The 18,670-nt window shown below is 37.9% G+C and overlaps 1 protein-coding gene across 1 annotated transcript; it reads right to left on the reverse strand.

The window, feature by feature from the left end:
* Positions 1–808: 808 nt before the first annotated feature.
* LOC142839759 (uncharacterized) lies at positions 809–16,973 on the reverse strand. The gene is made up of 6 exons (XM_075956051.1): positions 16,871–16,973; positions 3,694–3,820; positions 3,431–3,491; positions 1,229–1,955; positions 1,018–1,144; positions 809–849 (listed from the first exon to the last, which is right to left on the reverse strand). Exons 1-6 carry the CDS (start codon positions 16,871–16,873, stop codon positions 809–811), a joined length of 1,086 nt encoding a protein of 361 aa, XP_075812166.1. The 5' UTR covers positions 16,874–16,973.
* Positions 16,974–18,670: the final 1,697 nt, after the last annotated feature.

Raw genomic sequence — 18,670 nt, forward strand, 5'->3', positions numbered from 1 at the left:
TCAGGGTGATGTTGTATCTTTCACTAGTTCTGGATTTAGGGGCAAAGGGTTTTCCTTTGTATCTCATTTCAGTAGCAGGTTGTGATTCTTATCCTGGCTCTATCTCCTTCCCATAAGACTTCATAAAATCACAAAGTAGGTTTTGTCCATCAGTTTCCTTGTGCAAATAATATAAAAGCTGGTATCATAATGCTTGAAGACATTGTTGACACTATCATTTTTTTTATAGAATGAATACTGTTGGTTAATAGACTGTAAGTGGGATGGCTTCAGGTACCTAAAAACTATCAGATTGATTACACACAAAAAGTTTTACTGCTGTAAAAACTGCAAAACATATACCACACTAAGTTTATTTTTTCACTACAGTATGATTATTCTCATGTTTTTGAAGCGTACACACCTTAAGTTTACAATTTCTCTCCAGGATGGTTTGTTTCATGTATTTGGAGATTATTGTGACAAAGGATTTGCCATACAAATTCCATTCACAAGTTTCTCTCCAATCTATGTTCTTTTCTGCTTTTGAAGATGAATAAGACATGAAAAGACTTTTCCAAACTCAATTCATGCATACTGTTTCACAACCATGTATGTTCTTTTATGCAACTGCAGATGACTGTGACATGCAAAGGCCTTACCACACTGTTTACATTCATAGGGTTTCTCTCCAGTATGTGTTCTTTGATGTATCTAAAGAGTATTGTGTTGACCAAAGGCCTTACCACACTGACTACATGCATAGGGTTTCTCTCCAGTATATGTTTGTTCTTTGATGTGTCTGAAGATTACTGTGTTGAGCAAGGCTTTACCCACACTGACTACATTCATAGGGTTTCTCTCCAGTATGTGTTCTTTTATGCAATTGAAGATGACTGTGATGAGCAAAGGCTTTACCACACTGTTTATATTCAAAGGGTTTCTTTCTAGTATGTGTTCTTTGATATATCTGAAGAGTACTGTGTTGACCAGAGGCCTTACCACACTGACTACATGCATTGGGTTTCTCTCCAGTATGTATTCTTTTATGCTTTTGAAGAGTACTGTTTTCAGCAAAGGCCTTACCACATTGATTACATTCATAGGGTTTCTCTCCAGTATGTGTCCTTTTATGCCTTTGAAGTTGACTATGACTTGCAAAGGCCTTGCCACAATGATTATATTCATAGGGTTTCTATCCAGTATGTGATCTTTTATGCCTTTGGAGATTACAGTGTTGAGCAAAGGCCTTACCACACTGACTACATACATAGGGTTTCTCTCCAGTATGTGTTCTTTTATGCAATTTTAGAGTACTGTGTTGAGCAAAGGCCTTACCACACTTATTACATGCATAGGGTTTCTCTCCAGTATGTGTTCTTTTATGGTTTTGAAGAGCACTGTGGTGAGCAAAGGCCTTACCACACTGACTACAGGCATAGGGTTTCTCTCCAGTATGTGTTCTTTTATGCAGTTGAAGATGACCATGACGTGCAAAGGCCTTACCACACTGATTACATTCGTAGGGTTTCTCTCCAGTATGTGTTCTTTTATGCAATTGAAGAACACTGTATTGAGCAAAGGACTTACAACACTGACTACATGAATAGGGTTTCTCTCCAGTATGTGTTCTTTCATGAATTTGAAGAGCACTGCAGTAAGCAAAGGCCTTACCACACTGATTACATGCATAGGGTTTCTCTCCAGTATGTGTTCTTTTATGCGTTTGAAGAGTACCGTGATGAGCAAAGGCCTTACCACACTGACTACAGGCATAGGGTTTCTCTCCAGTATGTGTTCTTTCATGTGTTTGAAGAGCACTGTGTTGAGTAAAGACCTTACCACACTGATTACATGCATAGGGTTTCTCTCCAGTATGTGTTCTTTTATGCAATTGAAGATGATCGTGACGTGCAAAGGCCTTACCACACTGACTACAGGCATATGGTTTCTCTCCAGTATGTGTTCTTTCATGTATTTGAAGAGCACTGTGGTGAGCAAAGGCCTTACCACACTGATTACATACAAAGGGTTTCTCTCCAGTATGTGTTATTTTATGTGATTGAATATTACAGGGCTGAGCAAATGCTTTACCACACTGATTACATTCACAGGGTTTCTCTTCAGTATGTATTCTTTTGTGCATTTGAAGAGCATTGTGATGAACCAAGGCTTTATGACGCAGATTAGATTCATTCTCAATATCATGTTTTCTTCTATTCCTCTGAAGCTGACTGTCATATGCCAAGGCTATAACACATGAAGGATGCACTGAAAGTTTCTTTCCAGAATTATTTCTTTCAATCCTGCAAGCATAATTGGAACATATGAAAGCTTTACCACATTCAATACACTCTTGAACCTACATATCTCTATGTATTACTTTTATAATTTAGTTCAATTGTAAACAGAAATCAGATATTAAAGTTTTATAACGGTTTAAACTCATGCTTTCTTTTTTAATTAAGGGTTGTTTTGCATTTTTAAGACACCTGTCATGGTAAATTCCTTTATTATGTGGTTTGCCTTTTCACATTTACAGAAACATTTTTCTATTAGACATATTTCTCATATTTGAAGAGAACTGGATAACCTCAGAACAACTTTATTACATTCATAAACTGTCCTATACTATGAATCATACTACATTTGCTAACTGAACCAGGACAATCAGAAGTAGTTGCACAATTATAGAACTCATGTGGCTTCTCTGTACTGTGAGTTTGTTTATGTATTAACAGTAATGTGTGAAAACCAATTATATATATAGTTAAATCAATTTCAGCAAGGGTACTCAACATGGGGACAAAAGCTTTCTTCTAATTGTTTATAGGGAGAGGTATGCTGCATTTTCCCATATTCCTATGCTCATAGGCTTGTATCAAGAGTAATATGTGGTATACCCAGTAAAGGAAGAATCACAAACAAAAAATTTCCACAGTGAATTATCACGGCGTGACTTTCTGTTCCTCGTAGATGTGTGGTAGAGGTATTAAAGTTTCTTCACAACAACTGCCACTTAACTCTAACTGCTTCTGTCACCAATCTTAGTATAGTAATAAGAAGTGTATGAGTAATACAAGATTTACTATGTGCTCTCGGTTTAGTAGAAAGTCTTGCAGATATACTTATCATCACTTCAATGTATACACATTTTGTATTATGAGTAGCAAGAAATAAATAGATTGGCAGAACTACAGCACAGCTCTCATGGTGCTATGATTCAAATGCTGATATCTGTTTAGCCATTTCTCACTTGTCTTTTTAATTAAAAGAATGCCTGAAAATGCAATTCACCTACATGAAATTGTATATGGATTTTTCAGAAGTTAATAATCATAAATGCACTTAAAGCTGTGCTTATTCACACTGTTGCTTTTATTTAAATCTTCTAGGAAACATTATCATTTCATCAGAGGCTCTTTGTTTTCAGCATGCACAAGAAAATTACCTTTCATGTCTTTTAGTACGTTGACAATGTTCTTTACTATTATGTTCTTCCCAAATGTATCCTAAAATGCAGTACCAGAAAATGTATGTTATAATATTGAATACTGTGCAACATTTAAGTAGCTATTTTAAGTAAACCTTAGAACCATGCCTGCGTTATTCACCTCATTCTTCTTCTCCTTTCTAAATCAAATTATTGAAGAACATCATTAAACAAGGAAAAGTTGCCCTTTATTTTGAAATATGAAGGAAATTCATTTTTACCTATAGTAGTGAGGTTCTTGTAGGTCTCCAGCATCACATCTTTGTAGAGATTCTTCTGGGAAGGATCCAGCAAATTCCACTCTTCCTCAGTGAAGTTGATATGCACATCATCATAGGTCACTGCCTTCTAAAATATGCCATATATGATAGTGACATGATAGTGACAACATTGTAAATGTATACTTCTTTGATAGTATAGTCATATAATTCTGGTGTTCCCTAATCATATTACAAGACATAGACAGTCACGTTAGAAGGACATTGAATAGGAGAGTCTTCTCTGTCATTTCTGTACTCTTTGAATGAGATATCACCTTACAAGAGAAATATCTAATAGCAGAGAGAAACAAGGAAACAGATCAACAGTTCATAGTACAAATGAGAAATTTTTATGAAGATTAACTAACTACAAATAGAAAAATAATTTGTACAAATGGGGTGTGTTGACTCATGGCTTTAAGCTCAGACCTTCAAAAGCAGAGTCAGGTATATTTTTCTCTGAGTTAAATGCCAGACATGTCTATGCAATAAGGTCCAGAACAGGTGGAAGTATATAGTAAGACCCTATCATCCAGGAAGTGATGATGAGGCATGCCTTTAATCCCAGCAATCAGGAGGCAGAGGCAGGTGCGAGTCTGTGAGTTTGAGGACAGCCTGTTCTATGAGTGCTAGTTCTAGGACAGGCTCCAAAGCTACAGAGAAACCCTGTCTCAAAAATCAAATAAACAACAAACAAACAAAAAGACACTGTCTCCATTGCAAAGATCAGTGAATCAAGCAAGAAGAATAGAAGAACTCAGAGGTTTTTACTGAAATTCCTACAAAGAAGTATGCATTCACTCCACTTCTCTAATTATCTCCCAAACATGTGCCCTAATTTAAACTGCAATACCAATAACATTTTACAAATAGAGATTTATGTTTAAAACAGTTACAAATGGACAGATGAAAACATCAGCAATATAAATCTTGGGCATAAGTAATAAACCTATACTGGGAGAGAGATGACTGAGTAGTACCTAGCTTTTGATGGTCTTGAATAGATGTGCCAGAATTGCCAGTACTTATTTGGGGATCATAACTATCCATTATTCCAAGTTCACAAACTCTGACATCCTTTGATCATGTTGAGAACCAGGTACCCATGTGGTGCATAGCCATGCCGATTCATCAAATAATTTTATTAATTTTAAAAATGTAAAGTAAGCATAACAAGCAGGAAGAAGTTCATGCACCTACAATTCAATGACTCCGAATGCTTTGGCAGTACCAATGTCATGCCTACTGAACGACTTCCAGACCCCAAAATGGGGAAAAAATTCTACTTCTATCATAGGCAACACAGACCAGAATACCAAAGAGCAAATAGAAACCAAAGAACCAAACCTGCATCCATCAAAGACAAACAGAGATAGTGGCACCTAGACCTGCAGTCACCTCAGACCCAGATACCTGACAACAGCACAATAACATGATCAACAACAGACAGAACAATATGTCACTACCATATTCCAACTCTCCTACTACAGCACACCCTGAATATTCAAACACGGTCAAAGTACAATTAAGTTAGATCAACTATGAAGATGTTTTATGTCCTTAAGAAGGAAGTGAATGAATTCTTTAAAAAAGCAGGGGAAAGATAAATGAAATCTTGGAGAATAATAATAAACCCCTCAAAGAAAGTCAAACAAGCAAACAGTTGACAGAAATGAATATATCAGTTCAAGAAGTGAAAATTGAAATAGAAGCATGAAAAAAATGCAAGCTGAAGGATTTCTGGAGATAAAAAACTAGATAAATGAAAAGGAAAAACTGGCAAATTAAGGGGAAGTCTATCTTATCTTTGTGAGTCTCAACTTTTATATATAATTTACACATACCATAACTAAGGAAAACATTAACGATATAATCGTTTTCAACTCAATCAAAAAACCCAGGGCATAACATTAGCCTGGAAGGTCTGTGGCAGCAAAAGCAGAGCCTCTTTTCCAAAGTAACAAATTTTGAAGTCAAGATACCTTTAAAGTATGTGTGGGGTTATCATAGCAGCCCCCAAATCAATGTCTCTCTCTGCAGTCCAAAAATTCAAAGAAAACACAATCGGTAACCCAGACTCTGTGTGTATTTTCTCTTTCAAGGTCCATTAATTGTATTACTTATTTTTTCTTTAAGAACCTTAGTGTAAATTCCTTTAAAAACTATTTTTAATCCATGACTCTGTCTATATTTATGCTCTCTGTCTTAAGCCCATGGACATTTATCAAATAAACTATCACCCACTCAGAGGCCTTTTTATCTGAATGTTTTTACTGTGTATCTGTAATCCTTTTCTGATGAGGAGTGTTTTTGTAATTGAAAGCTGCAATTGACTTTCATTTTTGTGCTTTTACAACTCCTCATTTTTAACTTTCTTAGGGTTTATGTGGACTTAGTTGCCAAACATTTGGTGTCCTAATGTAAATGGGGACTACACTTTCATCTTCTGGCTGCCTAGACCCAAATAATCACACACAAACTATATAATTACATCAGCATTTTTAAAATGGTTAAGGTATATTGCTAGTTAGATTTTACATGTTCAATTCATCCATTTCTATTCATCTATGTATCACCATAAGGTTGTGGCTTACATGTAATGTTGGGATATTTCTATCACCTTCAGTGAATATGTGGCATCTCTTTGTCTTCCCAAATAGTACACTGACCAGTTTGGTCTGTCTTCATTTAAAAAAAAGTAACAAATGCTGGAAAGTAATGAAATTGCTCTCCAACTACAATCAGGTCCTTTTTCACAATTGGGACTCCACAGTCCTATTTTCCTGTGCAGTGCACACTCAAAACTGTTGCTTCTATTCTGGACTGAGGTAGAAACCACTCTCCACTTGCAAATCTTCTTCCTTTTCCTTTACCTGCAATGGATATACAGTCTCATAACTCAAATTTATAACTTTGAAACTGGTGGTAGAATCATTTATTTTAAGATTTTAAAGGTGTAACGTAGGACAAGGTCATTGCTCAGGAGAGGAGAAGACAGGGACCAAATACTTTTATGTCAAGATAAGACAGATAGTGTTAAAAAATTTTCTGAAATACTAGAAGTACAGCAGTTCTAGAATTAATATGATTTCCTAGGGAGAAATCACTCCACATGTTTGTGAGACTAATAAAGAAAAAATCATTTAATAATATTCACATACATCTCTGAATAATGCTCAAAGAGGACCCAGGCTAGAATAATTTTTTGCATTTAACATTTTTTATCCTTATGTCTTTTAGGTTCAGGCTCCACACCCTGAACAATTTAAATAGGGGTGGAAGGGTACAAGTCTACCCACCTGGACAGATGGAAGACTTACACAGTAAAGTCTTCCCAGCGTTATTTCTTACATAAACCAGTGACCTTAAACAGTAAGACCATCTTCAGTGACAGGATCATGATATGTCAGACTTTTCTTCCATTTTTACAAGCTTTTCATTAGCCTCTTAAATGAGTTGATGACCCTGATTTTGGTATATTTCTATCCAGACTACAAGATGGAGATTCCAGGGATGTGAAGGATAGGAAAAGTATAAGGCAGAAAAGATAAAATCAGGTTAGGAAAGTCTTGCACAAGCTACGTCTCATGTCAAGTAAATTTCCTAAGAAGAATAGATTTGGGCTGAAGAGATGGCTCAGCGGTTAACAGTATTGACTGCTCTTTGAGAGGACCTGGGTTCAATTCCCAGTACCCAGGGGACAGCTCCTAAATATCTGTAAATCCAGTTTCACAAGATCTGATCCCTACATACCAATACATATAAAATAAAATAGAATAACTCATAAAATATCCAGCATTTATACTGGCTGAGAAATAACTTGGGGCTCTTTCATACTGACTTTCAGTCCACTCAGTCTGTTTTATGTTTCTGTCTTCATTTCTCTTAATCTAACATTTCCTCAGTCTCTGCATCCCTTCCCAGAGAACCCCCAGCTGAATTCTGTTGGACAGACCATATGGGGTATCCAACTATGCTTGAACAAAATTTACTGCAGTTTCTGTATGATGCTGCTTTTGATACAAGGAATTACTTTGCATATTCTGTCCATAAATTGAGAGCTTAGCTGGATAGAGCCTTACACTTTAGGGCACCTTGTTAAGATTTAAATGTAAAGCAAGGGCCTTCTCTTTAGCTGTGTAAAATCCTTGAAAATCTCTCTTGCTTTCACTACTGGACAGCCATCTGAAACAACCTAGTGCTTTTTTTCCTCATCAAAAACCTAGACGTTTTTCATTCTTTTTTTTTCTTTTTTTTAAATTTATTTATTTATTAAGGATTTTTGCCTCCTCCCCGCAACCGCTTCCCATTTCCCTCCCCCTCCCCCGATCAAGTCTCCCTCCCTCATCTGCTTGAAGAGCAATCAGGGTTCCCTGACCTGTGGGAAGCCCAAGGACTGCCCACCTCTATCCAGGTCTCGTAAGGTGAGCATCCAAACTGTCTAGGCTCCCACAAAGCCAGTACGTGCAGTAGGATCAAAAAACCCACTGCGATTGTTCTTGAGATCTCAGTATTCCTCATTGTCCGCTATGTTCAGCTAGTCCGGGTTTATCCCATGCTTTTTCAGACCTAGGCCAGCTGGCCTTGGTGAGTTCCCGATAGAACATCCCCATTGTCTCAGTGTGTAAAATCAGGAACACGACAAGGATGTCCACTCTCTCCATACCTCTTCAACATAGTGCTTGAAGTTCTAGCAATAGCAATAAGACAACATTCTTTTTATGTGTTTCTTTTTCACTGTATATTGAAGGAGTCAGCAGTAATAACCATTCAGAAGAAGTAATATTTTGTCTAAGATATCAGTCCATTAATTTTTAATTCTGCCTTTGTCACTTTCTTGGGACATGGAAATATTAAGAAAGATTGGGGGCCAAAGTGTCACACAACTGATCTCCAGCAAACTTTTTATGAAGTCTTCTAAGCTCCTTTACTTACTTACCAAGCCAAAATAAATCAATAGGGCCACAAGGAATAAAATCAGGCTTGGGCTGGAGGGACCAGAACAAGATGAGGTTATGAGAGCAATCAGAATTATTATATCTTTATGAGAAACAGAAAATAATGACAATTTCCAGGACCAATACAGTGTAGTTGCCAGGATATCATGAACTGCAAGCTATACAGGGAATAAAGGATTGTGGTCTCAGACCAAGTGTACTGTTGAACTTCCATACTTCCTTGACCACTAAGGGATTACTCAGAGAAACACAGATTAGTCTGAATGACTCACTGCTCCAGGGAGTGCATCCCTTTATCAGCAACTTAAAAAAGCACACTGTGCCCCAAGAGCCATGGATTTTAATGTGAAATAACCAAGACACACATCTCTCAGGGTAGAAGGGCCAATCCAACTCCTTTGTTCCCTGCAGAGTCTTTGCCCACTAAAATCCTATAACCTTGACCTCCACTGCCTGCCACTACTCTCAACACTCCCGTCTTTAAGGTCCTACAATGACAGTCAGTTAAGCTGTGTAGAGTTTTCTATGACTTTTGCCATCTAAAGTCCTGTTAGCTTTAAAATTCTTCCACAGTCAATATTCCCAGGTCCATTGCAGCAGCAAAACCATTTTTCTGATACCATTTTTATTTCAACTTGCTTCTTTGTTCCTGTGATTAAATTATCTAACCTAAAGCAACTCTGGTAATGGACAGGTTGATTTGTTTGTTACCCCTAAGTCAGAATCCACCATTGTGAGAGCTTAGGATAGGAACTCAAGTTAATCACTGGAGGCAAAACATTTGGAACCATTGTTTCTTGGTTTTTTCTTGTGCTTTGTCACTGTTTTGTGCTCAGCTAGCCCCTTAATCAGCCCAGGTCCACTTGCTTAGAGACATTGCCAACTCAGTGGAAGAGTCTTCTTCCAACATCAATCATCAATCAACATAATCACTTTCAGACAGAAATCAGACATTCTGATCTAAGCACATACTCAGTTGATAATTCCTCAGGTAACCCTAGCCTTTGTCTTGTTGACAGCTGAGGCTAATTATCACACAGAGACAATATTGTATGAGAATGTTTTAAAGAACCAAAAATATAATGTATTATTCCTGTCAACCACTTAAGCAGCATCCAACAATTAGGATGACAACAAATGGAAAACACAGATTGCCAGAAAATGGAAGGAGATAAGGATCTATGATCAAGAAGAGAAAACTAAAACTTTCAATCCAAAGAAACTATTCAAAACAAAAACATAAGGAACTGATAGCAGAGGAAATATTCGGAATACAAATTGATGAAGGTCCATTATTTTTGAAATTTTAATGATATAAATAGATTATGGTTCATAAAATCAACATAAATGTCACCAATGCCAAAACAAGACTCAAAGACAGACCTATGAATATACATTATGGTCCCTTAAAAAGAACTACAAGATTCTAGTCAAAATCGAACTCCAGAAAATCACTGGCCATCATTCATCCTGTACACTACAGTTCTCTTCTTTAACAAAAATAGAAAAAGGGTTTTGTAAGAAGGGCTATTCCACCAAAATTCAAAAGATTCACTTGACGCCTTCTGATATTTTTGCTTTGTGGAAATAATTTTCATTACTAAAAGGACCTCATTTTCTTATGATAAAGAAAATGATGTTTGTTAGGATCACTTACACGCCATTTCATTTCGTACAATTGGTGATTGCCTCTAAGTCTGTATCAGAGTGAGGAAATATAAACTTTTTAAATGAAATTTCAAGAGAACAGATTTTTAAAGAATCACTGTACATGTGAAGTAACTTGCTTTACTCTGACTGCTTTCTAAATTGCAAAGAATTTTGAAAACAAGGTTATTCCAACAATTTATAAGAGGAAAGCTAATTACAAAGTAACATTCACAGTGGAAACACTCAGAATGCTCATTGGGATTATGTGTTAATCACATCAACATTTAAGTAGCAAAGACTCAAATGTGAAGATAGCAACAACTGGAACATATGCCAGGAAATGGAAAGATGCTGGCATCTAAGATGAAAAAAAAATTCCGCACGGAAACATCCCCCAAACCTCAAACTTAAGGAACTGATGAAGTAAGAAATTTTCTGAATAAAATTGGTGAAGGTCCATCATTTTCAAGAAAGTGAATAATAAATTAGATTTCAGTTGTATATTACAAAAAATCATATACAGATTCACATGATATGGTTTCTGCATTTTTCACAAAGATCCATCAATCAAGAATGTGTACAATGTTTGCTTTACTCTGACTGCTTTATAAATCATAATTTTGAAAACAAGGTTATTCCTATTTTTTGAGTATGTTTGTGCATGAGACAAAATGCCTGTGATATACAAAACAATGATTGTCAGATCTCTTGGATTGGGAATAGTAGAGATTTGTTAACCTGCAAACTTGAATGTAGGTTTAAACTCAGGTCATCAACAGGGAAAAAAATATGTGCTGATCCACCTGGCAAGATGCATAATAAATTTTATCAAATAATCCAAGTCTTTCTCAGATTAATAAATAACAAGAAAAAAAACATAAATAAAGAAGTAAAGCCGTGCGGTGGTGGCCCATGCCTTTAATCCCAGCACTCGGGAGGCAGAGGCAGATGGATCTCAGTGAGTTTGAGACCAGCCTGGTCTACAAGAGCTAATTCCAGGACAGGCTCCAAAACCACAGAGAATCCCTGTCTGAAATACCAAAAAAAAGTAAAGAAATGAGGCAGGCATCTAAGATGAAAAAAGGAATCTGTACAGAAACATCCCCCAAACCTCAAATTTAAGGAACTGATGATGTAAGAAATTTTCTGAATAAAATTGGTGAAGGTCCATCATTTTCAAGAAAGTGAATAATAAATTAATTTCAGTTGTAGATCACAAAAAATCGTATACACATTGACATAATATGCTTTCTGCATTTTTCACAAAGATCCATCAATCAAGAATGTGTATAATGTTTGTGAAAGAATAAAGGTTTTAAAGAGAAAGAGCTGTGAACAAAAGCAGGAATATGTAGTCAATTTTTAATCAAAAGACCAAAGTAAACTTAAGCAAGGAAAAGTGTGATCTTGGTCAATGCTACCCAGCTATCTTTGATTATATGTGTACAGAAATTAAATAAACATAAACTGTTCAACTTTCACAAAGATATCTCAAAGTGATCCTTAAACTGTTGTTTCTGACCCCCAGTTACTGATCTGTCTTCTGAGATGCAGCCACATGATATAGATGTTCTCTTTGCAAATACAGAATATCTCTTGTTACAGCTCTCCAGATCCTTGTGCTATCTTCTGGTTGAAGGGAAACACAGTCCCACTGATGTCCAATCCCAAAACAACCTAAAAGATGATTTAAAATCTGCTTTGTGCTACATGCATTATTGCAGAATTGGTGGATTGTGCCCTATCTACCTGACAAACACAATGCACACCAGAGAAATCTCTGCACATCAGAAACTCCTTTTGTCTCCTGGTAAGCTTCACTGGATCACACCATTGTGGCATGTGGCAGAATCACATTAACAGAATTCTACTCAAGTATTGCTCTACCAGTTCCTAAACAATTTGTAATCTTTAGAACAGAAACCTGAAATTGGAAAGCAATATTCAGATATTCAGTAGTCTAGGAATCAGAACTTCAGTTTTCTAATCTCTCTTCCCACTGCACAACAAAAGCAGTGCCCATGTGTATACTCTGGACAGAGATACAACCAGCATCATATCTTTCCATTCCAGGGCTGCAGAGTCTCCCCTTTCCCACTAAATCTACACACAAGGAGGCTCAGAGAACAAGGGCCACTGCCAGCATGAACCACATGGATCAACATAACTACAGTCTGGCTCATGATTATCCAAGTCACAGCAGAAATAACAGTTCAACAGACCTGCTCTATACACCACCCCCACTCTGCATGGGATAGCTTGTGGTATTCCTTAAAGCTACCTACTACAGAGGCAGAGGACAGTCATGGAAAGAACCCACAAACTATCTGGCCCTGGTACTCTTGATTGCCAATGCTTCCCAGAATTCCCTCATTGGCTAGGACCCTCCCAGCTGGGACTCACAATATTAGCAGCTCCTCTACTGGAGGATCAAAGATCAAATGACTCAGACAGCACAGCCCTTCCAGTTCTGCCCTCCCAGCCCAGCAGACAGGGCCCCAGTTTAAAAGCTTTGTATATAGCACACATTATTCCACTCTCCTAGAGCACACACATCCGGTTCCTCATTCAAAGTGCAGGGTCCTTTGTGTGCACATTCCATTACACACTCACATTCCAGTGCAGCCATCACCTTGTCTGAGAGATGCAAAATTTTGGAGAAAATCAGGTCCCATTCATAAAGTAATTACTGTTACTGTGTAATTGTGGTTACTTTGTAACTGTTGTCAAAATGACAGACCATGAATTAGAAAACAATCCAGGCATATTAGGACTTGAAGGCAGCAAAGAGAATGTAAATATGACATAGTTTTCATCTCAAAAATTATTTTGAAAACTTGAAACACACTTTATGGCCATATGCTCAGAGACTAGGGATTTGTATTCATGCACATTAAATATTTCTCATATATTTTATCTAAAGATGATTGTCTTAATGCAGGAATGTAGAAGTCCTTTTAAGCAGGGCCACAATATTTTATCTAGATCTTCTATTTTAGATGAACTTCTGTAAATAGAGCAAATAGGTTTAAAGATATGGTCATTCCCTTTCCAAGATTCTTTACTGCTCTGGTCCGTGGACTGCAAACAATGGTCAATCAGGTCAATCATAGAACATCTACAATTGACTCCCTGATTCATAGCTAATCTCAACTTCTATGGAAGAAGGAAAGCTGTTACCCTCAGTCCAACCTTTTTGTTTTTGCCCTGTGTCTCCACACAGCTTCAAGTTGGTCAATGAGCTCAACTTTTGCACAGGTCCCTATGCTTCTAAGTCCCCAATAAAGCCCGAAAGATCAGCAGACACTCATTAACTACTCTATTTTTTTCTCATTGACAAACCAAGGTCATACCTGTAAGGAGTTGCAGGACTGTTTTCCCAGCACTAGGCAGCAGAGGAAAGATTGATTAGGAGTTCAACATGATTCTCAATTACACAGCATGAGGCAAGCCTAAACTATAGGGCACGTTGCTCTACACAGAAATCAATAATCAACATCACTTGAAAGAAATAAAATGAAACTATTAATGACTTTGAAATGTTGGAGAACAGAAACAGAAACAAGAGCAGCAATACGCTTAAGAAAATATCTGAAAATGACACCAATAAGTGATTTTTTTAAATGACAAAAATACTGCGCTTTTAAGATTAAATAAAGCATTCTATATTGACTTTGAAAGAGTGCCCTAATATAAGAGAGGGGATGTCATTAATAAGAGATAGATTGATGGTGCCCATATACATATGTTGGCTGCTGAGATCTGTAACCTGACACATAGAGTTAGTCAATGGCCTGTTTCTCAGATCTCTGAGCTGACATAACTGTGTCAAGCAAGATCAACCGCATCTGCAGAGGATAGTGGCCTAATTGCAAATTCAATGTTCATTGGCTCAAGATGACCTTCCCAATCTGTACACCCACACAATTGATCTGCATTCATTCACATGGGATTAAATTAGTAACACATGTTGGGAAATTACAAATTCACTGAACCTACCACAATCAGACCCTTTTTCATAATGGTGGCTTCAATAGTTGATTGCCTCCACTGTTTCCCCTGCAGTGTACACAATAAACTATTCATCCTATTCTGGTCTGAAGACAGAAGGAATGCTCCATATGCAAATCCTTTACTGTGACTACATTGGATAGTCAACTACATGACTCAAATGCATAAGTCTAAAACTGTGGGCCGGGCAATGGTGGTGCACACATTTAATCCCAGCACTCAGGAGGCAGAGGCAGGCGGATCTCTGTGAGTTCGAGACCAGCTTGGTCCACAGAGCTAGTTCCAGGACAGGCTCCAAAGCCACAGAGAAGCCCTGTCTCAAAAAACAAAACAAAACAAAAACAAAAACCAAACAAACAAAAAAACCTGTGAGGTTTTAAAGTAATTTTTTAGGGGAATTTTGAAAGTGTAGTATACCAAGGACGCCTGAGTCAAATTAAGAATTTGTCTCAGAAACTATTTTTCTAACAAGATGGAAATGCAGCTGTTCTAGAATTAATATGCCTTTCCATTGAGAAATCACTTCATATACATAGGATATTAATAAAGAAAGACCTCTTTAATGATGGTAGACATCAATCTCTGCTAATGCTCAAAGAGGAGCCAGCTAGACAGATTTCATGTTTGCTGTTGTCCTTAAGCCTCCTTTAGGATTAGGCTCTAGGTTACACTTTGAACAATTGAAATAGAAACAGACAACTTGCCAGGCTAGACATTTAGTCAGATAGGAGAGTTACAGAGCAAATATATTTCCAGGATAATTTCTTATGTACACTGGTGACTTGAATCAGCAGATCATGCTTCAGTAACATGGTCCTGTGTTGAAGGTCATAGGGGATGACAAAATTAGGAAAAGTAAAATGTGAAAAGTTAAAAATTTAGGGTGGGGAGGTCTTACAGATGCCTAGTAAGCTTCCCGAGAAAAAACAGCAACTTGCTGGACATTGATGGCACACACTCTTGCTTAGCCAAGAGACCTCTATGAGTTCAAGGACAGCTGGGTCTACCCAGTGAGTTCCAGGATAGTCAGGACAGTCCAACAGAGAAACACTGTTTCAAAAAAATTTAAAAACATGAGTAAAAGAAGAATAGCATCTTGGATACTTCCAGAGGGGAAATGGAAGGAAATGGGAGAATTATAAGAAGTCAGAAGGGGGCTAGAGAGATGGCTCAGTGGTTAAGAGCATTGCCTGCTCTTCCAAAGGTCATGAGTTTAATTCCCAGCCACCACATGGTGGCTCACAATCATCTGTAATGAGGTCTGCTGCCCTCTTCTGGTCTGCAGACATATACACAGACAGAATATTGTATACTGTATACATAATAAATAAATAAGTATTTTTTTTAAAAAGAAGTCAGTAAACAATATCATATGAATTTGGGAGGTTAGTCAGACAATTCTACTCAATTGGAACACAGGTTATCTCAAGAACTTTACTAAGAGCACAGTGGCCTGGGAACTGATAACCATAGCTCTACATGGTGAAAGGGTTGGGTTCTTAGGACCTAAAGGAACCCCTCCACAAAGGCCTTGGCACCAGACCATTACTAGCTCTCCAAAGCATATTCCTGGTTTTAGAGAAGAAGATCTGTTTCATTATCAATACATCAGGTCCTTAGGGAAACTCAAAAGGCTTAGCCCCCAGGCTGTTACCAGATCTCCTAGGAATGTCCCTGCTCCCTGCCTGAGGAAACAAATAAAACCTTTGATTGATCAGGTAACTCCTTCTCACAACAATATTTTGCATTTAAAATATATGTCACCGGGTGTCCTATTGCCCATCTGGAAGAACGGTGCTTTTCTTAAGAAAAAAACTGGAACTTTAAGGCACATTAGACCTTATGGTTGGTTGGGAACCTGTAATGCCTCCTTGAAAAGCTTGCTAGATGTTTTTTTCTTAAATGAGGATGTGCCTGGTGTCTGGCTTTAAATCAGTGGTGGCTTCTCTGTAGCAGTTTGGAGCTAAATATCTGGACAATCCAGTTGAACAAAGTGTGCCCTAGCATCCTAATCTCGAACAGCCCTGATTAAAACACATTTATCTTCTGGGTGATTTAGAGGCAGTCCTCCCTCAGCTAAATTCTACTTTGTGAGACTGAACTATTTCCAAGGCATTGGAAAATCCTTTATATCAACAATTCAACTCTTCTACATGGCAGCTTAGAAGTGCTGTGCTACCCAGCAGGTGAGCTGCCTTGATACCATTCACAAGTTAAACACAAATCGAGATTTATGAAAGTGCTCAATTTTGAGAAGATAGTGGAGAAACTAGGCCTCTCTAAGTATGGCATATTGAAGTTGAGAAGAAAGATTTTTGTACACACAGCACCCTGCTCCCAATTCTCTAAGCAGATTAAGCCCACAGCACTAGGTCTACTAATTAACAGGACCACATGGGACTTCACGAGGCAGGGAATATGGCGGCAGGTTCCCACACTGATCCCGGGAGGAGGCACCATGCTGTTTGCCGCACCTCACCCTCCTCCTCCCCATCTGGAGACAGCGTTCCCTCGCTCACCATGTTGTGGTTCCCCAAATTGCCAAAGCTCTCAGTTCATCATCTCCCTGCAGCAGGAACTTCACCACAGCACAGGAAACAACTGGCACAAGCTCCTCCACAAAGCCGAGTCAGAAGGCGCGTGACCGGAAGAGCCCTGCACTGTTTCCGACTGACAAGTCACCTGGAGGGCCTGATTGGCTGGTGCGGTCTGAGTAGCAAGAACACTGTCCACAGGGCTACAGTGTGCTTAAAGACACAGCACACTGGTTCCTGGCCATTCCATTCACCTGAGTCAAAGATCTTTTCTAGATTGGCCAAGGTTTGCATTTCAATAGCACTTGCTCCTTGCTCCAAATGGAGACACAGTCCTAATCTTGTACTCCATAGGAACTTTCCCCTTTTCCTTCAGGACACAAAGTGGCTAGCTAGCTTGTACTATGCACTGGGCTGTGCTAGGTGGATGCAGTGATTTCTTGTCCTACAGGGGGAAGGGTGCACAGAATATTAACAGCTAAAGATAACTTTAAGGTTACAAAAGATGATTATTCTGTGGCTTCATGCTGAGGTCACATGAACTGAAGTTACTTTTAACATGGTTTTCACAGGGATTTCACACAACAGAAAAGAGAAAAGGAGGAACCAGATCTTAAACAAGATGATTGGTCTTAACCCAAATGATGGCTGGATGATGGCTCCATTGCTTTATGGATTCTATTCCTGAAATTCAAAGCAAATTCCAGGCAAATGAATAATAATAAAAAAGTGTAGTGTTGGGGCTGGAGAGATGACTCAGAGGTTAAGAGCACTGGCTGCTGTTCCAGAAGTCCTTAGTTCAATTCACAGCAACCACATGGTGGCTCACAACCATCTGTACTGAGATCTGGCACCCTCCTTTGGTGTCTGGGCATTATTGAGGCAGAATGTTGTATGTATAATAAATCTTTAAAAAATAAAAACAAAAAGTGTAATGTTCATGGAAATTTGAATACATAGGTAATAATGGAGCTGGGAAGTATGTCTTTATGAGCACTATTGTTAGCCAGCACATCTCTTTCCTTAGTCAGGTAAATAAAATATACAGTTGCAGTATTCAAGATTCTCTACATGAGCAGAACAGGTAGAATGAATCTCACCATGATTGCAAGAAGTGGGCTTATAAGAATGTCTCACAAGCTGTTGTTCAGGTAACTTAAAAATAGTTGTCTACCAATGGTAATTGGAAAAATCCAGGACATTGCTTCTCAATGTTTTGTCTAAGATGAAGTGAAGAATTCAGTAACTGTTCAGTCCACGAGACTGGCTATTGTGTGTGTTTTGTTTTCTGCTATGAATTTGAGTAGTGTGCTTTCAAGGTCTGGGAAGAAGAGTTTTGGGATGGTGATGGAGATTGCATTAAATATATTAATTGCTTTTGGTAGGGTTGCCATTTTTATTATGTTGATTCTACCTATCCAAGAGCATCTTTCCACTTTCTAGTATTTTCTTCAGTTTCTTTCTTTAAAGACTTAAGTTTTGAAATAACAGGTCTTTCACTTCTTTGATTACTGTTACCTGAAGATATTTTAAATTATTTGTGGCTATTGTAAATGGTGATGCTCCTCTGATTTCTTTCTTAGCTTTTTTTTTATTTGTATATAGGAGGAGTACTGATTTTTTTGAGCTGATCTTGTATCCTGACAAATTACTGAAGGTACTTATGGGCTGTAGGAGTTCCCTGACAGAGTTTGTGGGGTCACTTATTTATACTATCATATTAACTGTGAGTAGCAAAAGCTTAACTTCTTCCTTTCCAGTTTGGATCCCCATGATCTTCTTTGT

This window comes from Microtus pennsylvanicus, chromosome 22 (genome assembly GCF_037038515.1).
Source record: "Microtus pennsylvanicus isolate mMicPen1 chromosome 22, mMicPen1.hap1, whole genome shotgun sequence".
NCBI lineage: Eukaryota > Metazoa > Chordata > Mammalia > Rodentia > Cricetidae > Microtus > Microtus pennsylvanicus.